The sequence below is a fragment of the Pteropus medius genome, unplaced genomic scaffold, assembly GCF_902729225.1.
Source record: "Pteropus medius unplaced genomic scaffold, Ma_sr-lr_union100, whole genome shotgun sequence".
NCBI lineage: Eukaryota > Metazoa > Chordata > Mammalia > Chiroptera > Pteropodidae > Pteropus > Pteropus medius.
The window spans coordinates 10,165,792-10,192,488 of NW_024355990.1; the positions used below are offsets into that span (position 1 = coordinate 10,165,792).

A 26,697-nucleotide genomic window follows, 5' to 3' on the forward strand; every position below is an offset into this window, starting at 1 on the left:
TCGCTTTTCAGAAATCTCAGTCGATGTCAAGATATTTCTGCAAAAAGTGTAATATTCTCAGGCCTCTCTTCCACCCTGTTAGGAAAATATTTCCTCTTCCTAGGGAAACGATGTCTTTTCTATCTTCCTTTTACCCTTTGAGTGTCAGGCTCTGCTGGCTGAACAGAGCTGAACTCCAGTCAAACAAACTGCTTTGATGTTTTCAAAACACATGCTGATGACCAGGTTGGGGTGACCGTGCGGTCATCGGCAGCGTTCAGTAAGAATCGAAGAGTTGGACAATGCAATGGTGGCCGGAGCTTCCTCTACATGTTTACATCCTGCATCCAGGTTTAAACCGAGAATCATGAGGCACAGGAGCCGGGCTAAGTGGCATAGATAGAGATAACTCAGCAGCCGTGAGAAAGCTAACGGGGCAATTAGGAGGCTGATTCATTTGTTTATCTGGATGATTACGCTCTGCTTAGTTGAGTAGTTTTTAAGTGTTCTGTGGTTCAGGATATTTTCCCTCACAGGCTCATCAAGTTCACATCCTTCCGTGTGCCTGATATTTCCACGAAAGAAGAAAAAACCATGCTAAGCACAGGGTATGGGTTTTGGTGGACCTTTATAATAATACACTTGCTAAGATAATTACGATAAACAATGCATCCCAAGCCCCACACGGAGAAGAGTTGAAAGGAACACGACTGTGGTTGCTACCATCTTTCGAAGCAATCACGGAGGAAGACACGGCCTTACTGAAATCCCTAACTCGGGGTTCGTTCAACCTGTGATCGCGCACAACACAGATTAACAGGATTTTGCAGAGGAAGAGACTTTTTAGCAATCACCTAGATTTGGGCTTCTCGAATCAGTATTTCACAGAACTCTGTACAATAAAATATGTGGACCACAGAAAAACAAGTCCATGGGTCAAATTGTTTTAGGAGAGAGTCTAGGTTGAAGATTCAGAGAGGTTTCTTTACCACAGGGTGCGGAAGATTAGAGCTGGGCGCAGATTCTGTGGCATTGCTGGGCCTGTGTCCTCTACCTCTGACTCTGGTGGGCTCTGTCTCTGACAAATACAGTAGAAGTGAAGCTGTGCCATTGCTGGGCCCAGGTCTATGCGGCTGGTGGCTTCCACGTCTTGTCTCTTGTGGGGCTTGCTCTGGAGGGTTGCTCACAGCTGTGAGTGAGCCATCGTGGCTCGAGCCCATGGAGCCTCCTGTGACTGCAGCTTCAGCCAACATCGGACTGCAGCTGCTTGAAACCCAAGTGAGAACGGACTAGCTGAGCCTGGCCAACTCAATTTGGAGTGGGTTCATGTGCTACCTAGCACAGAGTAGACAATCAATAACTATTTATTAAATGAATGAATGACTGAGTGATCTAAGTGTGAATTTCCAGGACACGACTCCTTCAAGATGAATCGTACAGAAGAGGACAGATGAAATACTAGTTTGAGAAACACTGAATTAGAGGGTCGAAGCCGTACGGGTTGGGACATGCTGGTGTCGCTGTGGCCCTTTCTGTTCTAGATCAGACAAGTGAGGCCCAGACGGGTGAAGAGAACTGTCTGTGGAAACAAAGCTCGTAGGTTGACTCCTCTTACCAACTAAGTTCTCTTTCCAGCTGGAGTAAAGGAGTGTGGACAAAATGGCCCCACTCATGTCGCTGCGTTTTAGCTAATTAAACACACCAGGCTTCTCACTAGGTAGCCAGCCCCTCTCCTTTTGCTCGGTGATCAAGTCTTTGTGTCCAACTAGCTGTTTTCCATGAGGCCTCTCTTAAATGGTAGACTCCCGAAGAGGATATAAGAGCAGTTTATTAGCATGATGTCTAGACTAAGTTCAGTTCTAAAACCAGCAGAATCTACAGCAACATCTTGGGTCTTTGGTTTTAACACATTTGCCTGATGGAAACCCTCGCTTAAAATTGAAATGTCTGGAAGAATTTTCAACTGAACTAGATATTGGTGAGGGATCCAGATTTCAAAATTCGTTCGGTCTTATGTTACAAATGCCATTTCTCTTCCTCCACATGAGAGGTAAAGAATATGATCCGAAATTTAATTCAGTTCTTAAAACAACACAGTGACGGATGTTGATACAGGTCAAAATCTCAGATATAAATTTTTACTTTTCAAATACTATTACAGCCCATGCCACAGCTTCCTAATCAAGTCATCCGAGGACCACTTCAAGAGTTGGGAAAAAAAAAAGTTTTATCTAATTACCTTCTTTTCCTACTTTGAATTGACCAACCATGTATCTTTTCCCAGTTTTATCAAAGGGTCTGCCAGGACAAAAGCACATCCAATTTTAAGTAAGCTTTAGTTAGCAGACTTAAAATTGATCATGCATTTTAGTTTCAGTAACTTGCAATTTCTACACCCTTTGATAATTCACTTTAAAGAACAAACTGTCTTTAATGACGAGGCTTAAAAGAGACGACCTTTCTGAACAAAATATGAAAGCTGAGAAGAGATAGCTCTTTTGAGGAAACCATGAATTAAAATGACCTTGTGTTCTGAAACTTTTCTCCCATCATTTTTGATGTTTTACCTTTCCTTTTTACTCTTAGAAAGAAAGCTCAAACGCCACTGCCTTCTGTGGATGGTGATGTACTTCAATGAGAGAGCCGTTAATTGTTAATTCAGACTCACAGTTTCTTCTTTCTGCACTTTCTCTGCAGATTCCTGTAACGAGGCTGCTCCCACTACAAGCCTATGTCCGTTTCTGAGGCGATCACTGTTAATATGTGACATGACAGAATCACGTTTGAATCCGAGCTATTTCCTTTGAGTCACAGTCGATTCTTTTATACAAACTCGGAAGCAAGTCCACCCGTTCTCTGCTCCCGCTCTTAGTCCTCTTTTTTTCTCCATTGTGCCCTGAACAGCTACCCATGGAGGAGCTGACTGTTGAGTGGGGAGGCTGCAAAATCAGGGGTCAGACCCTTGAAATGGCTCACTGCTTGGTGACGCAGAGATGGAGGACGCAAACAAAACCATGACATACGCAGATGACTGACAGCTAACTTTCATGTTAACCCTTCTCCCGCCCGACCCCGTAACTGGATAACGACACACACCAAGAACATTGCGATCCCACAGTTTTCCTTCTGCTCAGCTTGCTCCTAACGCTTTATCGCAACTACCTGTTGACAATTACAGGTGGATGACCCAGGAGCCACCGCCAATAACAATAACTCGAAGTGTAACTAAATTAGGTGCTGTGATGAACAATTGATCTTCCTCCAGATAAAAGAAAGGATGAAATCTTAGATGATTTTATAATAAGGCACGATGTTCATAATTTATTTCCTGAGCACTTGCTTTTTCTCTCAGTAGCCATTTCTATACTCCGCTTAATTCGGTAAGGAATTTTAAACATACCAAGAGCAATTTTTCTCTCTTCCTTTATCCGAGGACGTTCACAAAAACATTAGTGTCAGCCACGTATTCCTATCACATACAATCAAACTGACCTAAAGTTTCAGTCCGTTTACTCCCAGACGAACTTGACACGCTTCTGAAAAGAAACAGGATCTGGGTAATGTCAAAGGTTCACCGGTATTTGTAATTTCATAACCCTTGAAATAAGGCAAAGAAAGAATAGCAGGCAACTTTCCAAAACACCTACTGACATTGACTCATGGAAAACAAATATTCTTGAGTGGGAGTTCTAATTCCAGCATACAATACAATTCACAAAGTATTTTCACTTTAAGCAGCTAATAACCTTACTAATGAAATCTGTTGAGCTGCAACCCGTTTTTCACGGTCTGGAGAGAGGTACTTAAAATTAATCATGTAGCCTTAATCTTTCCTTCCCGGGTACTAAATCATAGACTGAGTACCAATTGTCCTCATCCGTTAGGTGGTTTTAATAGCATCTGCTACAATCTTGCTTTTTCTTGAATATACTTTAAGCCAGGGCTATAATTTATTATAGATGCAAGAAAAACCTGATCTTTCAAAAGACGGAGACTTATATTCCTGGAGGAGGTGTCAGGGTGAACATGACCAGGCAGAGATGATTTAGTGGGAGAGTGCGAGGCCCCCCCTACTGTGAGCCAGCCCAAGGCAGGGTTTAGGCTGATCCCAGCCCTGGCTTTGGAAGTGGCTATAAAACCTGTCACTTCCTTATCATCTCCATGTCTCAGTTACAGTGCAAACAGGGGACAATTAATCCTCGGGCAGCAAACGACAGAGTTGAGCGTGGGAAAGAGAAAATAATTTTGAAGGAGTGTAAATAAATGTTTGGCCCTGTCCTTTTTACTGTAAACCGGATGATTTCAACCCCGCCCACGGTCCAGAGTTTTAGTGTCTCAAAGGGCCCCTAGCACGCACAACTATGCAGTCAAAAGACTATCGAGCATCCATCCACTGCAATTCAAAAGTTCCTGGGCCGGTCAGGGTTAACCGGTCAGCATCTAACTGCTTGCTGGCATCTGGGTGGTGACCGAAACCTCCATTTAGGGGAGCGACACCGGATTTTCTCAAGGAGGAAAACGGGACCAACCGAAGCTCATTGTGCCACCACTTGCCAGTGTGTTCAGTATCCTCCCGACGCACCCCTAGGTTTTTAGGCTTTTTAAAGAAGTGTCGGTTGACATTATGATTAAAACAACAATCGTACGAAGAGAGATCAAGAGAGTAACAACGAAACCATAGCTGCCGCATAAAATTCCGACACCCTTCTGCCTCTGGAGTCCCAGGATCACATTAGAGACCAACATGACAAGTATTTGGACTGTTATCGGGCGACCCAGTGATTTTTATTCTAAATAAATGAACTAGGTATGAACCTGATCTTTGACATGACATAAGATATTTTTCCCTATAGTATAATTTGAGACTGTCGGTACTTTCTAGGGAAAAATATGCACATGTCATATTTATTTTAGCAAACGAGGTACAACAAAAAATAAAAAAATTGACAAATACAAAATAATATTTTAATAAAATATGAATATGAACACAGAAACAAAGTAAACATTTTAAAAATTCCGATATGATACTACAAACGTGATTTTGATCATGCGCAACTGGTAAAATTCTATGCGAAAGCATTAACCAGGCATGTCGTAAGAAATCATTTCTTTTTCCAATAAAAGGAATTCTCAGTATACACTCGTATGCACACAAATATGGAAATCAGAAATAAAGGAATGTTAAAAAAATAACTTAGGCAGACACAAATAAAACCACCCCATTAGTGTGTGAGTGATGAATGTTTTTATGATCTTAATTACACTTAAGTATTAAAAAAATGCCATTGATCTCACAGTTTACTTTTCACTCTCCAAATCTTCAAACCTGCCGGAAGTCCACAGTGCCGCCCAGGCAGGTGACTCCATTGCACTCCCTGGCGTTACTCAGGTGAGGCCTCATGCAGTTACCTGAAAATCAAAAATCTCAGTTACGACTTTCTCTAGGTGTAATGGCCATGTCGGTCATAAAATATGTTCTAATTCAAGAGGAGTTGGAGAGAGGTTAAAAAGAACGTTTGATATCAAAATTTCATCAATTATGCCTATAAGGGATCAAATCCTATCCACAGCAAGCAACAGACTCTTTTGAAAAGTGAATGATTTACAGGGTCTTTACTTTTAATTTAATGCCAAATAAGTGGTTTGGACTTTCACTACACTAAAAGGAAGGCTATTTGACTGAATTGGAGCAGGTAAATATCACCTGTGTCAGTGATGTCTCTGGGAACCTTTGGTGAAAAGGTCCCATGTATCCCCGAGAAGTACACGCTGGGGGCACAGAAGTCATGGCGAACGTGGTGATATCACTGAGCTGTTAATCTATTTTGTTCTGGAGAACATCTGTAACCGCTCCAAACCTCCAGGGGATACACGACTTTGAAGATGTGGGCTACCATATTAAGAATTGCATCATTTCACTATCTTAAAAGGAAGATACTGTCTCCTTAATCCTGCAACTGGGCTTCAAGACAATGTCTTGTCGTGACTATGCAGGTGCGGCCTGGACTTGCCAGGTGCCTGTGGATTCTCTCATCTCATTCTGATCATACTGACTAAAGCACTGTGATTATAAGAGGTGGGAGACTTCTCAAAGACAGGCTTTTTGTTAAAAATAAGCCTTTAAAAATTGATGTTATGTTTAAGAATTTTAATCAAGACTAATGTCAAACCAGGAGACTCGCAGGTGTAAAGCAATACAAACTGATCAGAAGGCATTCTGATCAAGGGCTGTACCTTCTGCCTTGGTATGTGGTCAGCTCTTCCTGAAGGACAGATGCTCTCTTTTGCAGGAAGTTAACCTAGAAAAGACACCTTGTATGAGAAGAGATGAATGTGGCTAAAATGGCAATGATATGAAAATTGATGGTAGGACTTTATTTATATTCAGATGATTCCTTAGGGAAAACTCAGAGGATTTGCTGAATGTCAGTGTTGTGGTTTTTTTGTTTTTACATCTGATACCATCGCGTGCCTATTAAAAGCCCATCAGACACGAGAGAATCAAGTTCGAACTCCCGTGGCAGAGCCATTTTGATGGCGCCCCAGCCGCTCTTTGCGGCTTCCTCTCTCCTCACGCCCTCCCACCATCACGCCTTATACCCCATGTCTTTCACACTCTTTTGCCCTTTGGCGCAGGCCATTTCTCTTTTTGGAATGGGTGGCGTTCTATCTCCCATCCATCCTCCACTATTCACTTCAAATGTCACCTCGTCCACTGACTTCTTCGCCTCCGCCCCAGCTGCTCACTGCCTCCGATCCCCGGCAAAGTTGGTGGCCCCCTGTCTACTCCGCCATTAGCATGTCTCACAGGCCTCGTGAGTATCTGTTTTCACATCTCTCCCCCGAACCCGAAAGCGCTTTGCGGGCATGGATGGTGTTCACTCGTCTATGAAGCCCCAGTTTCCTCCACAGGGCTGGGCATGGAGCTGGGATTCACTGGCTGCTTAATGAACGGATGAGTGAGTGGAAAGAAAATGACCGCTTTTCAGAAACCTCGGACCATCCCGGGGATTCCCTGAGGTCGGAGAGACAATGTTTTGCAGTGGAAAGGGCCTGAGCTTCGTCTGGAGTCAGGCTGACTTGGGTTCAACTTGGTCCTGGCTTGGCCTTTAGGGCTAGGAAAGTTACTTAAGTTCTTGATGCCTCATCTGAGAAAGAGGGTTGATGGCAGCTACTTCCAAGGTTATGAGGATGACATGAAATGACCCATAGGCATTGCCTAGTTCAGAGCTCATAGCAAATACCACCCCATGTCCCCACTCCTGGGGGCCTGTGGGATGGAAAAAATTAGGTGGCTTAGCCTATTCTCTTAAAGCAGACCTTTACAATGTGGTTTGATTATTTTGAAGCATAAAATTCTATTACTATTAAAAATACCTAGATCAGGTTTAAATTCAAAGCACCTTTTCCACAACCGAAGAGAAACGGTTTGGGGTAACGTATGCTATGGCCGGATGTAATCGAGTTGGTGGTTATTTGATCATTTTGGAGTTGTTTACTCTTGTGTTTTTGGTCTGAACTGAAACCATGGCAACGGTTGATTCTGAAACATAGTTATGCAAGAGAGTACAGCTGGCAGAACAGAAACTGTGCTTGCAAGAGAGGAGAAAGCACAGGCTTTCTAAACGGGTAGCCAAGCGGTCCCCTTGGTGTTGCCTGTTTGTAATATCGCTGTGGTCTTAACTTTGTCTAATTGTTCATCTGACCCCCAGTACAACCGATAATTTTGACAGATACGAAAATTACACTGATTCAACTTCCCTTCTCCCACCGTGCTTTGCAATCGGAATCCCAAAAATTTTCAAAAAACACAGGCACCTGTGCTTTCAAACTAAATTTGCTCACTCCATGGCCTGTGACTCCTCCATGCAGCTGCCAACGCTGAGGCCCTAATGCAGCTGGCAGCACTCTCTTTCTGGGTCAACATCCAGTTTTAGGAGGCTGAAGTGGCTTTTATTACAGTGAAACGATATGAATGATAACAGAAGCCCTGCAGGTGGATATCGGATTTCTTCCGTCCTTTCTTCCTTTATAAAAAACATTCTTCTGAAGGTGCCAGGCCCCGCAGAGCTGACACCACGTTTCATCTTACATTATAAATAGCTAATGTGAGTATCATCACACTATACCATTTCTTTTAGTCGTAAATAAGCATATTGAGCACCTACTATGTGACAGGCACTGTCACATGGCGCGGAGCGCAAAGACCGCTCTTTCCCTCATGGAGCTTTTCCAGAAAAAAATGGGTCTTTCTAAAAAAAGTTTCTTAGGTAAATGATTTGCAAATATTTTCTCTGATTCCATGGTTTGCATTTTTCAGTTTCTTAATGGTGCCTTTTGAAGTAAAATTGTTAAATTTTGATGAAGTGCAGTTCACCTATTTCTTTCTTCTGCTGCTTTTTTTTTTTGGTGTCTTAGCTAAAAACACCTCTTATCTAGCCCCAAGGCACACAGATTAACTCCTTCTTCTAAGATTTCTGAAGAATTTTGAAGAAGTGTAAAATAAATGTTTTCCTCTCAGAGCTTAATTGTGGTTTTAGCCCTTACATTTAGGTCTGTGATCCATCTGAGTTAACGTGCGTACAGCACGGGAAGGGCTCCAACTGCTTGCACGTGCGTGTGGATCACCCGGTTATCACAGTAACGCTCTATCTTTCCCTCGTGCACTGTCTTGGAACCCTTGCTGAAACTCAGTTGACCAAAAATGTAAGGGTTTTTATTGTGGGACTTTCAATTCTATTCCATTGATCTGTATGTCTATTTTTTTTTGCCAGTGTCACACTATTTTGATCATTATAGCTCTGTATTAAGTTTTGAAATTAGGAAGTGTGAGTCCTCCAAATTTACTCTTACTTTTCAAGATGGTTTTGGCTTTTCTGAGTATGATCTATTGTTTTTAATCAATCTCAGCTATACAAGGATTCTTAGAAATAAGGAGGAAACATTGTCGTAGGAAAAAAAGGTATGTTTTAAATTTCTAAGTGTATTACAAATGAAAATACATGAACTCTTTCTCATGTTAGAGTGAAAAGACTCATTAGACTAGCAATATATAAGACACAGAGAAGTACATATGTTTATAGAAGTTTATAGAAGTATATAGAAGAAACTTATGTTGGAAGTTGTTAAATAACTTTAAGGATATGAATTTACATCAATTTTATCTCTCATATTATATTTTATAAACTACCAAGAACTACACATTTCAGCAAGAAATAGTTAACCCAATTGTTTGAATACCTTGTCATTATTCTGGCTTAAATTTAAAATGCACCTTGTTATTATAACTACTACATAAAATATACCAGAATGAAATGTTTCTAATGTATCCATGCTTGCGATTTCTCTGCACCTGTGCACAGTGAAGGATCAGCAGTGTGTGAAGTAATGGTATTTTGGGCCTGGTACCAAAAATAAAAGGGAGCGGCTGTACTGGAATGTCGACTATAAATGAATAAAAGTAACCATAACTGAACTTTTCAATTTCAAGGGTGCTTTTAAGAAAATCTTATTGAGACAATGAGTTCTTACTCTAGTAAGGAAAACATTCTAAAAAAACTAAACAAAAGCCAATTCATCCTGGGGAGTGTTATGCTGTGACATCGCATTACTTTCTGCATCGAGTCTCAGAATAAAGCTTATTTTATGTAGTTTTTTTTTTTTAGGATATACACATCACCTAAACCCTTGGAAAATGCCTCAATTCTAGTAATTACCTGTGACTTGAGGGAGGAAATAGTGTCTTCAAGTTCTTGTCTTAGGGATGCTGGCATCAACCCTTTAAATTTTGTTTCATATTCTTGTCGTATGTAAGTTATCTGAAGTGAAAAACAAAAAGCTTATATATATATATTTTTCTACCACAGAAATAATTCTTTTGAATTGAACAAATCCCAGAAAAACATCTACTCATCACAGAGGTACCTTTGTTATGTCATTGAAAACCAGATAATAAAATAAGAGGAAACAGTTACAAACTGAAAAAGGTACTCAGTCTGTCCTTGTGAGTCTGGGAGACACAGTCCCTGTAACAAGACTTTTCTTTACAATCTTTGTTAACAAAAGTTTCAGCACTGGATAAGCAAAATACCTGTCCTCTCCACTCATGTTGTACACACTATGCTAACCCTTGATCAGGATGTGGGTTATGATCAAAATAAACCGTGATTTGAGGACCATTTGCAGAATGTCAGTCTAAGGCGCTTTCCCAAACTGGCGAGGTACCAAACTGGGTGCGTGACACAATCCATGTGATAATGAAGATATGAATGGAGGATCTATTCTGCCATGTCTCCAAATCTCCTCACCACAGGCAGACCAGAGTGCCCGTGTCGTTGTGGGCTTCTCTGGTTCATGGGCTTGCTCCAGGTACAATCAGCCCTGTGCTCAACAACTGATGGCCACAAGGCTGGTAAAGAAAAGGCTGGTGGCCCATCCCACTCATCTCTCTAAAAGCTAAACACAGAAACAAGCGAAGAAGGTGGAAGAAAAGCTAAACACAGAAACAAGCGAAGAAGGTGGAAAATCGTGCCTGAGAGGATGAAGAGGTGCTTGAGTGCAAGCCTGAATGTGCGCGTGTGTGTCTTGGTGTCTTTCTCTAGCTATATTTCTTTATTTCCCTTCATCCTAATTTGTGATGGCACCGAATTTAAAAATCTGTTGCATAGTGCCCTGTGTGACTTCACTGAACATTATAGCTGAATTGCAATGTATCCCATAAATGATTCAGTGAACATATCTAGAAATAAGATAAGATACTATGAAAATATGTGCAACTGAGTTCAGTTAGAAAAGTCTATGGATTTACTGAGAGTAATTTTAAATTACTAGCCTTTAATTCTCAACTTTTCTTATACTAAACTGAATTAAAGAAGAAATGTGTTTAAGTAGTTCATTTGATTACCTATTAAAATCCCATGGCAAATGTTCTAGGATTTAATTATTTATTTTTTTGGCAAAGTGTTTTTTTTGAGACATTATGATCTGTGATTTAAACAGAAAAACAGAAATAATGAAAAATGCTCTCTCGCACCAATGCAGTATTTGATTTTTCCCATCTTTTTTCCTTGGACTTAAGTCCAATAATTATATCTGTCAGCCAATTCAATGAAAGGCAAATGCAAAGCAAAACAAGTGCTTTATAAATTTGACCTTAAAGGCAACATTATTAAGGCTTCACAGGCTATCGTATTGACTATATTTTTCTATCATTTAACAATGGCTATAAAATTTTGAATTACTGCTCTTTTAAAAAGGACTCCTGTTTTCTCTATTTCTGGTAACGTGGCTTGTTCAGAATGTCTGCCCACTTGCTTGTACATTTGAAAGACAATTTGGCTGGGTATAAAAATGCTTCAATCCCACTTTCGAGACATTTTTTTTCCAATGCCTTTTGGCATTATATTTAGCTATGGTCAAATGTGAAGCCAGATTATTTTTTCTATCTTGAATGTGACTTTCTTTCTATGCCTGGATGCCCATGTGATTTTCTTTTTTCTTGATTTAGTTGCTTCACTGGGATATGTTCTGGTATTAGTTATTTTATATTAATTTTCCTGAGACGTTGTGTGTGTCCTTTCTATCTTTAAATTAGTTCTCTAAAGAAAAGTTTCCACTGTTAGAAGAATTATTTGTATTCTATTGTAATATGTGTTCATATTACATATGAATTGTTTTCTATTTGATTTCTTTTTCAGAAACATAGATTTTACATGTGTAGGCTCTTCTTTGATAATCGTCCATATTATAATTTTCTCTATTATTTTACTTTCCTATCATTTTATATCTATTTTATATTTTCCTTTTATTTTGTGGGATTTCCTTTAGTCTGATCACCATATTTCCTAGGATGTTTTCAGTTATAATTTTTCTACTTTTGTTTTTTCTAATATGGTTTCAATCTCTATAATCTTTTGATTTTTGTCTACCATTTTCCCTAAGATCTGAGAGATCACTTTTCATCTCTGACTTATGTAATTTTTAAACACATATTTTTTTTTCTTCTCTATCTCCTTTCAGCTTTTTCCCTGATAGATATATGAATGTGTTTTGTAAATGCTCTGACATTGTGAAGAACTGTTATGAAGAACTATAATTTGTCTGAATTGTCCCTCTGTTTCTTGGGTAATTTCTCATTTGCTCTACATCTTTTATTTGCTTTTTGCTTACATTCCTTCTTTTTCTCCCAATCTAGCGAGGATCTTATGCTAATTCCTTTCTCTTGAAAAAAATTAAACCTCATTTTTGAATGGAACCAACTATTTGCTGAATGTCGAGGCAGGGAGAATAAGCTGGGTGGCAGATCACAGCTATGACTTGGTTTTGGTGTCTTCAACACCCTTTGACCAAATCTATTACTTTGTTTTCTCTTGGGGCCCATCTCCCCTCAGTATCAAGTACTTTGGAGGTCAAGACCAAGCGCTTAAGCCTTTTGGTTAATGCTCATAGTTTCTCTTGACTCTGACCCCTCCTTTACTTTTCAGATTTAGTGGTCTCCCTCTACTGGAGGCTGGGTGGCAGACAGGAGAAAATTGTGTGTGAACACGGGTGCTCTTTGATCACCATCATCCCCTCCATCGCTTTTAAAATTCAGTATGCTATACTTTCCAACTTTTACTGAGAATCCAGGCATTTCTACTTCCTGTCTACTCTTTTCTTCTTTGTTTTTATGATTTTGGTGAATCTGAGTGAACTTAAAATAAGTTCACTTAGGAAATCTTAAATTACCATACCTATGATTGAGACATCAATCAGGAAAATATTACTACTCTGAACCCTTAAAACCAAATCCTGAATTTAAAAATCATTATACCAAGCAGAATCTTGTTACTTTAATAAATTCATAGAAAACTTTAATCAATCTGGTTTACTCTATTTGTAAGATGTTACTACTAGCAAACATTTACTGAGTACTTTCTATGTGCCAGATACAATTGTAAGTGCTTTAACAAGTGTTCGAGCCTCTGATATCCTAGTGAGGTAAGCATAGAGAGGTAAGCCATGATCTGAACTCAACTAGTCTGACTCTCAAGTACATATTCTTTAGCCACTATGCCCTGCAGTTTCTCACATAATCTTTCCAAAAGGGAAAGGAACTGACAGATGCAACCAGTTAGAGCAGTTCTGTCTAGCACACACTGGTGCTCTCCCAAACATAACAGGGGCTGGGGGGCAGGGGATGGGATGCACTATGACTTCCTTCCACACATCCATGTTGAGTTTGCTCTATTTTTTGAATGACAATAGTAACAACAGTTGATTCCAATACGGTTTAGTTCCCTGTACTTTCCCATTGGTTTAAAATTTTAATTTATGAAAGATTTACATATGACTAATTTAAAAAATGATACAAGTGCAATGCACATATTGACCTAAAACAAAAGTTCCACAAATCTCCCACATAAGCGCACATTTTAAAGTCTAGTGAAGGACATATCTAAGTTTGCCACATAGCAAAACGAGAAAGAGGGAGGAAAGAATTAGCTTATATCCCTTTATATCACTTTGACTCCTGCCATCATTTTCCTATCCCCATCTCTGACCCAGAATGTATCTGAAGGGAAAAAAAACGAAGGAGTGAAAACATTTACATGGAGACCGATCACAAACTGTTAACTGACAAATATGTGACTCTCTCTCCTTCCTGCCTTCCCACATTTGAATTGATCTAAGTGAAGAGTTTGCTGGACATACGATTCGTTTTACTAAGGAAGATCAAAAATTTTACATGTAAATAGATCTTCTTATTAGATTAGAAAGTTAATATTCATTAGTATACAGCGTCCAGCTATACTAGTAAGTGGTGTTTATTGAATGCAGAAGAATTCAAGACTGTTCTCACTTGAGAACTCCTGGGAAGGGATCTCTGGGGCTGCTGTGGCTCGTTCCCACCCACCTCGGCGCTCAGAAAGCACTATCTGCGCTTCCACGTTCCTTAACCACACCGCACCAGACAGACAGAAGCCTCCCTCTGTCCACAACGGTTACTTCTCTCTCCACTCTTCTTCATCTTCTTACCTTTAGTAAGAAAAATGAGGAAAACCAGGACGCTATGACAAACAGTGACATCCCTGTGATGTAATAAGATGCCTGTAAGCTGAGTGGACATGGTGTATGTATACCATGGTATCCAGGTGACCGAAGATAGCTGTGTCTGGGCCATGGCAACAGGCTGCCCCCTTTCCTTCGAAAGCAAGGACACTGACAATATTTCCCTTCATTTTGAAAATGGGGAATGAAGACTGAGAACACCCATAACTGGAGTTTAGCATTACAATGAAGTGAAACTTACATCCTGGTTAATCGGACAAATTTGCATAAATGAGAGTCTACAAAGTGTATAGAATATGTAATCGACTTGAGCCAAGAGGGGCTCTGGAGATAAAAAAAAAAGTGACATTGAAAGATGTCAACCTTGGAAATCTACCATTTCATTAAAAATATGAAGGAAGAACTAAAACATATTTAGTGGTCTTTTTATTTGAAAAACACGATATCAATTAGTGAAGTCAATATGTCAAAACCATGTCAACCTCCTGTTGTATAATAAAACAGCAAGTCAGATGGAAGTGGGCAGCTCCGTATAAACAAACGACTTAGGGCCGGTGCATCAAACACAAGCTATTTTATTGTAAGCTTCGTTGTACCCACTACTGAATTCGCTTTTGAAGAGGTGAGAGAAGAAAAGGCCACTTATTGAGTTGTCACTGAAAAGTGCTATGGTTTTTCTTACGTGCTTTTTTAAATGTCATGCGTAGTCATTTATTATTGCATTTTAAGGTAAGAGTTAAGCAGTTCAGGGAAGTGGCTGTGTCTAATATTACTTTACAAAATCCAACCAAGCATTTTTGGGGTCAGTTAAGCAGAGGAAAAAGGTAACTAAGTAAGAATTTTATTGCTATTATCTCCTAAATCTCTACTTTTCTGCATCGCCGCTGGGACCATGCAGAATACCTTCTTCTGGCACCTGGACGACTGTAATACTGGTATGCTGGTTTTGTTTTTTTGAACTGAATTTGCTTAGCCTTTAAAATCAAAATCAAAATGCTTTATGTAGCCAAGAAGGTCCCGCAGTCTGGCCTCTGTGCGCGTCTCACCTCCTGTCACTCCAGAGGGCCCCTCCCTTCTGGAACAGCGGACACGTCGTCTCCCTTTCTGTCCACTCGCCAAATGCCTGAATGCGTTTTTTCACATGGGGCCTTTCTCATTTTTTTTTTAATTATTCTTTCTTGTCCCATGGGGTTTTCCCACTGCCTCCATCTGGACCTCTGGACACCGGAGATCCTGCTGTGGGGTGACTGTCAGGCCCCGGTGATGAGGCTGCGTCTGGGGCAACTGCCTTCCAACCTCAGATGAGCCACAGCCCCGGCTGCGGCAGCCAACAGCTTCCATCGGTTCCCTTTCGAGAAGGGGGCCCGAATCAGCTTTCGCTTTCAAGCTGTGACCTAGGTCCCTTGTCATTGACCTGTCAAAGAGCCCTATGTGCATTTTCAGTCCCTGGGACCCTGGGGGTCTTTCCTCCTAGCTGCCTCCACTGCTGGACTCAGAGCCCCATACCTGTGGTTTCGGCCTCACTCCCTACTCTGGGGTTCCATTCTGTTTCCAGGCCACACCGATGTTCATCTTGTTTTTGATACTAAATACTTGCTTTTACTTTTCTCTTCTTACTTTACCAATCATCATTGAGCGTTTAGAGCAGAGGGGTGCCTCATAACTGGACCTCGGAGAGCCATCTTGCACAAAAGGAAAGGCTGAACTGTAACCTGCCTTTTAATTCCCTTGAGTAAAGTGGGGGGTTTAAAGCCCAGACTCTGGAACAGGAACATCTGGAGCTGAATCTGGGTTGTGCCCCTAACTGTGTGCCCCAGGAAGGTTAACTGCTCTGTGCCTCAGCCTCCTTACCAAAGAAATGGGCATCGTCATTTCTCAGGGCTGTTGTATAGATTAGATGATGTAACACGTGCAGATTTTTTACAAGTAGCACTTAGTTAATGTTAGTTATTACATCATATAATGGAGGTTGTACAAACATATTTCACTATATGTTATACATTATGAATTATATATATTTAACTTAGCCAATCCTCTATCATTAGACTTTTGCTTTCTAATTACTTACAATACTATAAATCTTTATAGGAAACTATTGTATATATTCATAATTAGAGGACTCCATTTAAAACTCCTTTTGTATTTATTTAGTATCCACTGATTAAGTACATAATGACACAAAGCTTTGATGAATTTAGAGTCAATTTTAAATGAACTTGTATTTTATAATTAAAACAATCATATATTTGAAAACCAGTAGTACCTGTCTGAGTCATAGTATATATCCGGGTTACTGACAGTGGTTGTTATGGGTATGGATCTTCTCAGACCCTCATCAACAACTCTGGCTCACAGGTGAAGAATCATCACTCCATGCTAAATGATTTAAAGGAAGGAGCTCGGCTCAAAACTCTCTCTCCGACCAGCTTAGATTTCCACCAATTAGGGTGAAGGGAGATTATCAGATGCTTCCATTCATTGTGGATTAGTTTATTTAGAACCCTGTCCTTGTTAGCTGAGGGCCGTAAAGCAAACTGAGTTTGATTGATGGGTAGGCTGTAGGGGTAGGAGATGCGGGAGGCGGGGAGAACAAGTAACTTTAGAGTACAGTATATACTGTGAAGGAGGGTGAACATGGGTGGGCACTGCAGTTCGGGGTTTGGGGCAAGCAGATAGCATCAAAAAGACACTGGGCTTCTGATAAGAGGTGGGCAGGGCGGGACACAGGGAGGGAGGCTGCTGGGAGCGATAGGATGTAACACAAACAGAAACGTGGAGGGTGTTTCTGAGCGATGGGCCTCTGTGCAGCAAAGAGGTTTCGCATGGGCTTTTTAGGAGAGGGAGTATGCAGAACTTGCAGATTTAACACTGAATTCCAATGTGGTTTGAAGAATAAGACTGAAAGTAACAGTAGTGAAAGATGGTGCAAAAAAAATTCTAGCGCAGCTGAGAAAAAATGCACTGCCTTCTAAGAAATTTCAGTTTTAGCGGGGCTAAGGTATTACACGTTGCTACAGCAACTGCCGAGAGCGATCCATTTTAAGAAGGTGCTGTGCAGCACACCTTGGGTACTTCGATTCTAAGAGGTAAAGTGGAAATACAACTGTGACCATAATTTTCTTAAAAATCTTTAGAATATTAATTTCCCCTTTCCTCCAATATGGTTTTATCTTATGGTTCTTCATTTCAACTGGTGTCCCCTCGAACTGAGGATGCAGCTCACAGGACCAATGTCTACCCCACAGGAGTGAAACCTGCTGCTTGATGAGCCCGGGCCCCCCAGGAGAGGGGGTGGCTGACTGACGGAGCAGCCGCCGCCTCTAAAGTGGACAGGAAGCGCGAACTGGTTTCTGGAAAGGGTTAGGCTTTCGGGAAGGACAGTTTTCTGGTACTGAGGGCAAATGGCGGCCTGAGGAGGAAGAGAATGATTGGAACCCAGCACTTTAATTAGGTTTAGATGCTCTAGATCCAGCTTCGGGTAGTTCAAAATACTCCTAACACCAAAAAGCAAACGTGGGTCTGGCAAGTCCACTCCTAAGGACTACCACACATAGAAAAGTGGGGAGATGGGTGAGGTAGTCAAAGGCCAGGAAATCACCAACGGGGGGCACAGATCTGTTCATGCATCGAGGACTTAGAGAAGTCTGTGATTGTGATGTGAAATAAACATGTGTGAATAAATACTAAAACTTTGGACAATATTTGGCTGTATTCTTTATCTCCTGATGGAGATGAAGAAGCTGAAACCATATCATCGAGCTCCTATAAGCAAATATGGTCTTCGTAGGTACTCATTTAGAATTCACAAGATAACACGTAGTGGATGATTGCGAGGTCTGAGCCCCAGCATTCACCCAAGAGTCTTCTTGTAACTGGAATCCGCCCCTCCCCCACTCTCTGTCCCACCCAGGGTCCAAAGGCCGGAGCACGTGACGAGGCCTAGCCAGTCATCACATTGCATTCTCCCACGGTGCGACTGTTTGGGAGCTGGGTGCCGATCCATGTCTAGGTAACCAGTCATGGAGAGCCGTGGGACTGAGACTCTCGCCCACTGGACTTCACCCAGGTAATGTCATTTTGGGGTTGTGACAGCCATCATGCTACCACACAATGAGAGCTGGGCTGAGGGTAGAGCCAACCCAGAGGAAAAAGAGCTGAGAACTAGAGAGGAAAAAAACTGGGCCCTTTATGAAGCTGCACTTAAAAGTTAGCCCTGTCCTCAGATTTTTTAGTTTAGTTTCTGTCACTTACAACCCAAATAGTCCTAATTGAAAAAACAGAGAATATACAAAATAATAACTTGCATTTATGAGTGGCATCTGTTAGACTAGTGGTCAGCATATTTTGGCCTGAAGATCAAATCTGGCCCATTGCCTCTTTTTGCAAATAAAGTTTTTTTGGAACACAGCTATGCTCATTCGTTTATGTATTATCTATGGCTGAGAGGTCTTGACAGAGACCCTATGGCCTGGCAAAGCCTCAAATATCTGCTCTCTGGCCCTTTACAGAAAGTTGCTTGAGACTCGCCCTAGACTGTGGGTGCCACAGGCAGGGACTGGGGTCGGTCTGCTGACTGCTGCAGCCCGGGTCTTTAGCACACTGTTGGGCATATGGTTGAAACTCAATAAATGTTTGCTGAGTGAATGAATGAATCAAAACCCCAGAGCAGACAAGTGTTGGTGTTAAGTCAGTCTTTGTCTTAAGATGACAGGATCTTCAGAATGTCTAAGGTAAACTAATCTCAAAACCTTTCCCTAAATACAAAGAGCAGATTCTGTCATCACGGTGGCTATTAATAAGTAGGCCAACTTCAAAGCTGAGAAAACTGGAGGCAAACACCAGGGCCTGCCCGGCTGCTGAGATCAAAAGTGATCTTAGAGATTTACCCTGAAGGAGGGGAGTTTGCTTCATCCATGCTCTGCCCCCTGCTCTGTGCTTCTTCCACGTTACTCGCTCTCTGACTTTATCTGTAGGGCCACGATATTAAAGGACTCACGCTTCTCCTTCTCCCTAAAATTAAATGCCAGCTTCTTTCTCACTAGTATATATACTTTTGGTTGCTATTTCTAACATTTTTCTTCCTACTGATATTGTTCCCGATATTCTTTTCACTTAGATTGATATATACTATAAACACTCTCTTCCTTCAAGGGTTACGATCTGTGCAGCGATGCTGGGGCAGAGGATGAGAAAGGCTGAATGGGGAAGTCTGGGAGGTGCATGATGAAGAAAGTGGACGCTTGGAGGGCCGAGTCTATGCCCGTCAGGAGGAAGCGACTTGTCCACTTTACTTTGTAAGATACATCTCTGAATGGCGTGGAAACACCTGGGGGGGGGGCGGAGCAGGGTGACTGTCACCTTCCTTTACAGTGCCTGACCTTCCTTGAGAGAGCCAGCGGATCAGCCTTTTTAAAGACTTCCCGCAAAGGTAGTGTCTGTCAAAGGAGGACCGAAAGAAATCCCAACCGAGGGAGAAAAAGGACTCGCGAGACTTAACTGACTTTGTTAATAAAAACCCAAGAAGACTTATGGAGTGAGACTGACACTCAGTGAGGCTGTCGGGGGCGTTGAAGTCCATTTGATATTTCCTCTTTGAACACTGAAGGAAGGCTGGACCGCTCGGCACACAGTAAATATTGTCTTAATGAGTTAATGACTGAATAAATCTATGGTTGAATAGGTAGGTGGGACCTTGAAATTATGACGGCAGTAAAAGTCCTGCTGACAAGTTTTGATTTAATGTAGTAGGAAATAGAGAAACTAAAGAGAAACGAACACTTATGAACACCTGATCTATGCCAGACACCATATTAGGGAACAGATAAAGAATCTACAAAGTGTAAAGATTCTGGTTAATCCCTAGGTAAAATCTGGGCGGTAACAGCATCGTACCTCTTTCATAGATGAGCTAACAGGCGCCCAGTAACTGCTAGAACCGGGACTGAAACCTGACATCTGAACCTGCACCGTGCCTCCTCGTGGCTGGGAGGCAGGGAGCGGGAGGAGGGAGGATTAACCTGGAAATATTACAAAGAAATCTCAAGAGAGGGGTTAGCTTGGGATTTAGGGGACAGTGGGAGGTGGCTAGGGTGATCTAGGAGAGCAAGGAACTCTCCTTCTAAGGTGACAGTTGTGGGGAGGTCATATAGCAGAAGCTGATGATTGGCTTGTAAACATTTAAAGTGAGAGATGCGTTAAATGAGAATTTTTGCCTCCAGCCATGTGCCTGCCCAGAGGAAAAGTGACGTCACTGTAGAGACAGGGCGATGGGTAGAGGGCTGGTCTGCGTGTGGCTGGGAGAAGAGACCCGGTTTCGGTTTGCATCCGCTTAGTTCAGGTGCCAGGGAGACATTCGTGAGGAAACACAGACATGGCGTTTATGAGAAAAGCCAGGACTGCAGACCTGAGACTCACAGGCCCGAAGAGGAAGCCGAAGCCCCGGGAGCGGAAGAGCTCTGTGAAGGGGGCAGGAGAGAAGGGAGATTCCCAGGAGCAGAGAGCCACGAAGGGCTCAGCTTTTGAGACACGAGAGCGGAAGCAGAACCAGGGAGGGTCAGGGATGCCAGAGAGGTGGGGCACGAGTCAGGAGCAGGGGGAGCTCGGCCTGGGGAGGGGAGCGCTTAGGCATCAGCCGCTGCGAAGAAGCCAAGGAAGATAAGACCACCACCCCTGTCATCTGCCTCGCATGTCATCACCACCACGCGTGACACGGAGCCATCTACACGGCACATTAGTCGTGAGCGTTGTGCGAGCGGCGATGCTACAAATAAAGGGAGTTTAAGATGGAACTGGTTTGTTGATAAAGACGTTGTTTCTTATTTTAAAGCAAAAGTGATAGGAGAAGTGTCCACCTTGAACCTTCAGCTAAATATCGTTCGAAATATCTGATTTAGTCAGAGAATTTTTTGACCTGGTTTGGGAACATTTTTCAAAAGAGACAAGCTATGACTGCTCTTTCTTTTCTGCATATTTAAACTTGACAATTATAAATAAGTTAAATCTCTCCCTCAAAGTACCAATTATCTCCTCATGTTTGAGAAGGCGTTTCTTGCCAGATATGGCATTCTATACACAACGCAAGACGGGAGGACAAAGGCGGCCATTGTTCTGCAGGTGCCCCGGGGTTGACTTAGGCAGTTCAATTAACGCTAATGAGGGTTTTGTGCACGAATCCCCCCTACCTCCCAGCTAATGGGAACAGAGACCCCACAACCTCCAAGCAGAAAACCCCCAAACACCATTGTGAACAGTCACTGACTAAATTCACAAGTTGTTCACCTTTACACAGCAGAGATAAAAGGAATTTTCATTCAATTAAAAGTGAGGGAACGTGATGTTATCAAGGGACTGCGTTTAGGTCTTGTGAATGACAACATCGGGGTCTGTATCCAGCCAGAGCTGAAGGGCGATTACTCTGCGTGGCTCTGTGTGGACGAGCAAAGGGGGAGTGTGAAATGGTGTAAAAAGGAGATACACAAATACATCAGTGAAGCATAACGGGCCAAGGAAGAAATAGGAGAGACTGATCCCTTCTGAGTGGGATAATGGAAGTCTTCTCGATGGATAAGAGGGAGAAGGAATCTCTGGCTGAGGGGACAGCAGGAAGCATACAGGTGAACGTGTGGGATGCTGGGGGACTCTCAAGCGGCCAGGTGTGGATGGGGGTCATGTGATAGGCAGGGATGAGAGAGACAGCTGGAGACTGTGCAGTTAGGGCTTTGAAGGTCACGCTTTATTCTAAGGAGAAGGGAAAAAGTCAAGGTTTCTGACTGGAGGCCGATCACTCCCGACTTCTATTCAGGGGAAGGAACTTAGTGGTGAGCTGTCCTGCTCCAAGTTTTTCTTCTTCCCCTGATTCTCTCTGCTGCTGCCCACTTCTCTAAAATGCAGATCTGACCATCTTGCCTCCCACACCCCCATCATAAAAACACTTCAACGACTTTCTTTTCCCTATAAAGACAACCTTTTACACACAGATCATCTAAGAATCTTCTTGTCTGATCTTAGCCTAACTTGCCAGGACACCTTATGCTCCAGTAATGACTTGCATTTTCCCGCAAGTCCCATGCCTGTCTGTGCCTCATGACTTTGCACGTGCTGTTCCGTGCCCCTTCTCTGCCCTTCCCTCCTCCCGACCAGCTGGAGCAGCCTTCTCCAGGCCCCCTTTCCTCAGCCTTCCGGTCAAGGTAACTGTTCTCTCCTCTAAGACGCCTTGGGATCCTGTGCATCTAACAGTTAGGATTGTTACGATGAGGCTCATCATCGACTGAGACTCACACAGTGCTTTCCACGTATCGGGCGCACATTGCACCCTTCTGCATGTATCACGTCTCATTTAATCTTCCCACCAATTCCGTGTGGTACTTTTATGGCTATTTACATATGAAGACATGGGACTAATGAGGTTCCTATCTTATCCGCGGTCACACAGCTAATTAGTAGCTGAGCCAGGATCCACATCCAGGTCTCCTTTACCTCAGAGCCTCTGCTTTTTTTATTGCACAATATTATAATTATCGATTTACATATGTTTTCTCCTATTGGACTGTGGGTTCCCTGAGGGTAGATAAGTAGTTAGGTTCTATGTTTTATTAGAGATCAATGCTATTTAAAAAGTAAGATTATATCATTATTTATTTGAAGTCTGAAAACATTACTTGGATCGTTTTTGGCAACATACAGGTATTTCTGTCACCTTCTTAAGTAGGCTGGAGTTTGCACGAAGCAGGATATACGTGACATGCAACTCTGGGCTCGTTTAACCAGAGCTACACCTGCCTAGGTCGGACGGAGAAATGGGGACCGGGAGCTCTTCACTTTCTGTCTTTCAGGAGAGGCTGCGGTTTCTACTTTTATATGTCAGATAAACTGGCAATATAAATATTAACTTGGCTTGGTCCATGTGGACATACTGGAAAGTAAAATTTCTGTTAGAAATGGTTAAATTATCTTTTGAAAACCTAAGTACCTTGTTCTTAGACAAAATCAACACAACCTTAAGAAACCGTGTGGGGAGAGCAAAGGTTGGTTATGACAGATTGAGCAAGAGGCTTCCTCGTCTAACTCTTTTTTTCATTATTATTTTCACTCGTTTGCTTTTCCAGGAACGTCTTGGTGCATTCTTCATAAAACCGTTGCCCAGATCTTTCTTAAAACACATCAAACTAACGTAGGTCAAATAAAGAGAAGATTTTGTTCATTTAGTTGAAGACATTTCTTTAATATTAAAAAAGCATTGAAATCTAGACACATATTTGGCTGATGTCAGCAAAGAATTCCTAGGAGAAAGTAAAAAGACGATAATAACAAAAAAGGTAGCTGAGGGCTCTGGGACCCTCATTGGGACAGCTTTTTTCTTTGCTTCAGTGATAGAGAAAATTCACTTCTTCAAATCAGAACGTCGTGCGCTGATATACGACTGCTGTCATTCTTCGTATTTATTGGACCACAAGGTAAAACTTATTATGGTGAAAATTCCAACTACCTCATTTATAAGTGAAAACAAACAGAAAGGGTGTCTTTTCTTGTTCAGACAGAATTCTAGAGGGTTTGTTTGGCTTGATTTCCGACCATCAGAGGCTGCTATCAGAAGGATCTTTCTACGCAGCTACAGCGCCTGCGCGGGTAACTTCGGACTCCACGGCAATTTCGTCCCCTCTCTTTACTTTGCACATGTATTTAGAACTGATGTTGGCAGCAGAAAGTCTAAGAGTTTTGAGATAAGGATATCATTTTATCTTATATTATGCTCACATTTTTTTCCAGTTTTGAGAAAATTAATCTTGCTTCCTCCAGGCGTTAGGAAGATTTTAAATACTCAAGTGAGCCCGTGTCCCTGTACTAAAAAAGTGGCTTTTGTGACCTTTGTCATGTCCAATAATTTTGAAAATATAAGGGTTGTTGTACTGTGAAATTAGGTTAGTATATATTTTCAATGTCCCGTAAGGCAAAGTAAGTATATCTGTTTGATGGAATGGGAACTTTGAGACGATTTGTCTGAGATTTTAAATTTAATCTACCCATGATTTAGCTCAATTGTGTTTCTGGATCATATGTGGCAGATGTAAGAATTCTGGCAGAAAGCGGGGTGGCCAGTGTGACTGTCTCAGGATTAGGGTGCACGGTGTCAAAGGGTGGCTAGTCTTAGGCATACAGACCTTTTCAACTACCATGTCAGCAGCAACCTTGACTTCTTAACTTGAACTATTCCAAGCCAACGGGATGAAAGAGCTAGGTGGGTGGTCAGGTGGGAAACTGTTGGGACTGGTGAAGTAGCCACAAGGACACCCAGCCTACGGCACACACAGAACTGGACACGAGCATTTTGTATCTGTGCTTCCCTATTTACATCTTCTAGTCGATGATGAACCCCATCAGTTTACAAGCACTAGTCTGTGCTCTGTGGGGAACACAGAGGAAGACTTAAACCCTGCCGTCAAAGAGTCTACGATCTTGTTGAGAAACAAAATTAGCCTATGAACATCATACATCCAGCTACGGGGGGACTGAGTATAAGCATAATGGAAATTTGGGAGAATAAAAAGATATTTCGGGCATGGAATTGTTTGGGAAGGTCTGAGGGAGAAGGTAGGTGTTGAGCTGTGCTCCCAAAGGTGAAGAGCAGTTGGATGGACAGAAATTTGGTGGAAGGAAATTCCAGGTGAAGGAAAAAAGACAGGAGCCAAGGTAAAAATGAGCATGGTATGAAAGCTGAGAGCCCGCTCGGCTGAGAGCCTGGCTGGGGAATGCTTAGAGATCATACTGGACTGTCAGTGAATCCAGGCTACAGAGAACTGTAAAGCTTTGGCCGGGAGTGGGATCCAGTTGTTTTTTTTCAAGCAGAAGAAAACATGATGATAGTGGTATTTAAGGAAGAAAATTCAGAGATGAGATACAGGTAGACCAGCTAGAAAGAGACCATTTCATCCAAACACGAGGTGATCAGGATTCAAAGACGACTGTAGGGAGGATGGAGATGCACAGAAGTGACGTGACATTTTAGAGGCAGAAATAACACAACTCGGTGGTGAAATGCTTATAAGCTGTGGCTGATGGAGACGGTGGAGTCCAAGATAATATCAAAGCTTCCGGTATAGCCTTCCTGCTAACACTGTCGGGGCTCAGTGTCCTCACAAATTCATATCTTGACACCTTTGGCTTCTTGGCTCCTACCTGTCTCAGTCAGCTTGAGCTGCTACAGCAAAATACACAGGCTGGGCGCCTTAGACAACGGACATTTATTTCTCACAGCTCCAGAGGCTGGAAGTCCAAGGTCAGGGTGGCCGCAGGGTCAGGTTCAAGTGAGCGCTCTCTTCCTGGCTTGCAGACTGCCAGCGTTTTGCTGTGTCCTCACATGGCGGAGACAGCGCAAGGTCTCCTCCTACAAAGGGCACTAATCCCATCGCGAGGGCTCCACCCTGTGACCTCATCACCCCCGAAGGCCCCATCTCCAAATATCATCGCATTGGGGCTTAGGGCTTCAACATATGAATTTTAGGGATGCACAAACATTCAGCCCATAATACCACCTCAATTTAAGTGACTTCCGTTCCACACTATAGACTTTGTTCACCCCCACTCTGCTTGTGTCACTTAGTCTTCTCCATATTTGCAAGCCCAGCCCTAACAAGCTGCTGACACCTAGTAGCCTCAGCCCAGCAGCTGGAGACAGCTCGGTTTTTTCCTGGACCCAGGATCCAGGGGCCTCGGGGCCCCGGCTATGGTTTGCTTCACTGACCAGCTCATATGCGTCAACTGCCTCTCCCCACTCCCCGGACTACTGCTCACGGTCTCTGCTGGAATTAGAGTTCAGGGCCAATGAAATAGGAGCCCAGGACTTCTGCAGGAGCTTTTGTGGAGAGAAACTTTCTCTTTTCTGCTGACCTAAGCCTGGAAACACAGGCCCCGGAAGTGCTGGCAGTCATCTTGGAACCACGAGGGGGACAATGCAGGGAATGGAGCCAACAATAAGGAAATGGAACTAAAACAGGGAGAGAGAACAACTGGCTTTTGGTCGCATAATTTGAGTAATTGGATTATGCCTCCCTCAAAGCCAACTATTTCTCAGTTACATAAACGAAAAGATTCTTATTGTTTAAACCAGTATGAGTTTCAACCAGTTATTTCGAATGGATTATTTGACCAGGGCTGAGGTTCTCTGCCAAGGGCCATGGCTTTGTACCTGGTGAGCTAGCCCCACCAATCAGCCAGAGACGTAACCATGGCCCCTATTTAAATGGCCACACCCTGCTGACTGGACTGGTTCATCCATCACTGACATCTGCCTCAACCCCTTAACCACCCCACACCTCCGACAGCCTTGCTACCTCCTCGCTGTGATCCGCACTGTGACTCTCGTCACTTGGAGCCTCCCCACTTCCAAATTAGTGGGTTCGCTCCCTCACGAACTCTCTTGTTGACCTAACCTAGGCTTTCTACACTCACGTCTTACACTGCCGGGTCCTCTGGGCCAGACCCCAGCCCTGGGTTCTCCCCACCACCTGCTGCCTTCTGCTGCGGTAGAAAGTAAACAACAATAAAACACATACGCACAAGTGCTGACAGGGTCAACGACGAATTCACGCTATTTAACCTCAGTGGACCTCCTCCACTGCTGGCAAACCTTTTACTGGCCTCCATTTTATGTCGCATGGGGGCCTTTCCACAAAC

General features: G+C 42.6%; 1 protein-coding gene across 13 annotated transcripts in view; it reads right to left on the minus strand.

The window, feature by feature from the left end:
- Positions 1-4,922: 4,922 nt before the first annotated feature.
- Positions 4,923-26,697, minus strand: part of CEP112 (centrosomal protein 112) — a 327,899-nt gene continuing 306,124 nt past the window's right edge. For all 13 annotated transcript variants that reach the window (XM_039859703.1, XM_039859699.1, XM_039859702.1 and 10 more), the window contains 3 exons: positions 9,696-9,797; positions 6,214-6,278; positions 4,923-5,388 (listed from right to left, as the gene is read on the minus strand). In XM_039859703.1, coding sequence (XP_039715637.1) covers positions 5,385-5,388; positions 6,214-6,278; positions 9,696-9,797 — 171 coding nt within the window. In that variant the 3' untranslated portion in view covers positions 4,923-5,384. The remainder of the gene's footprint in view (positions 5,389-6,213; positions 6,279-9,695; positions 9,798-26,697) is intronic.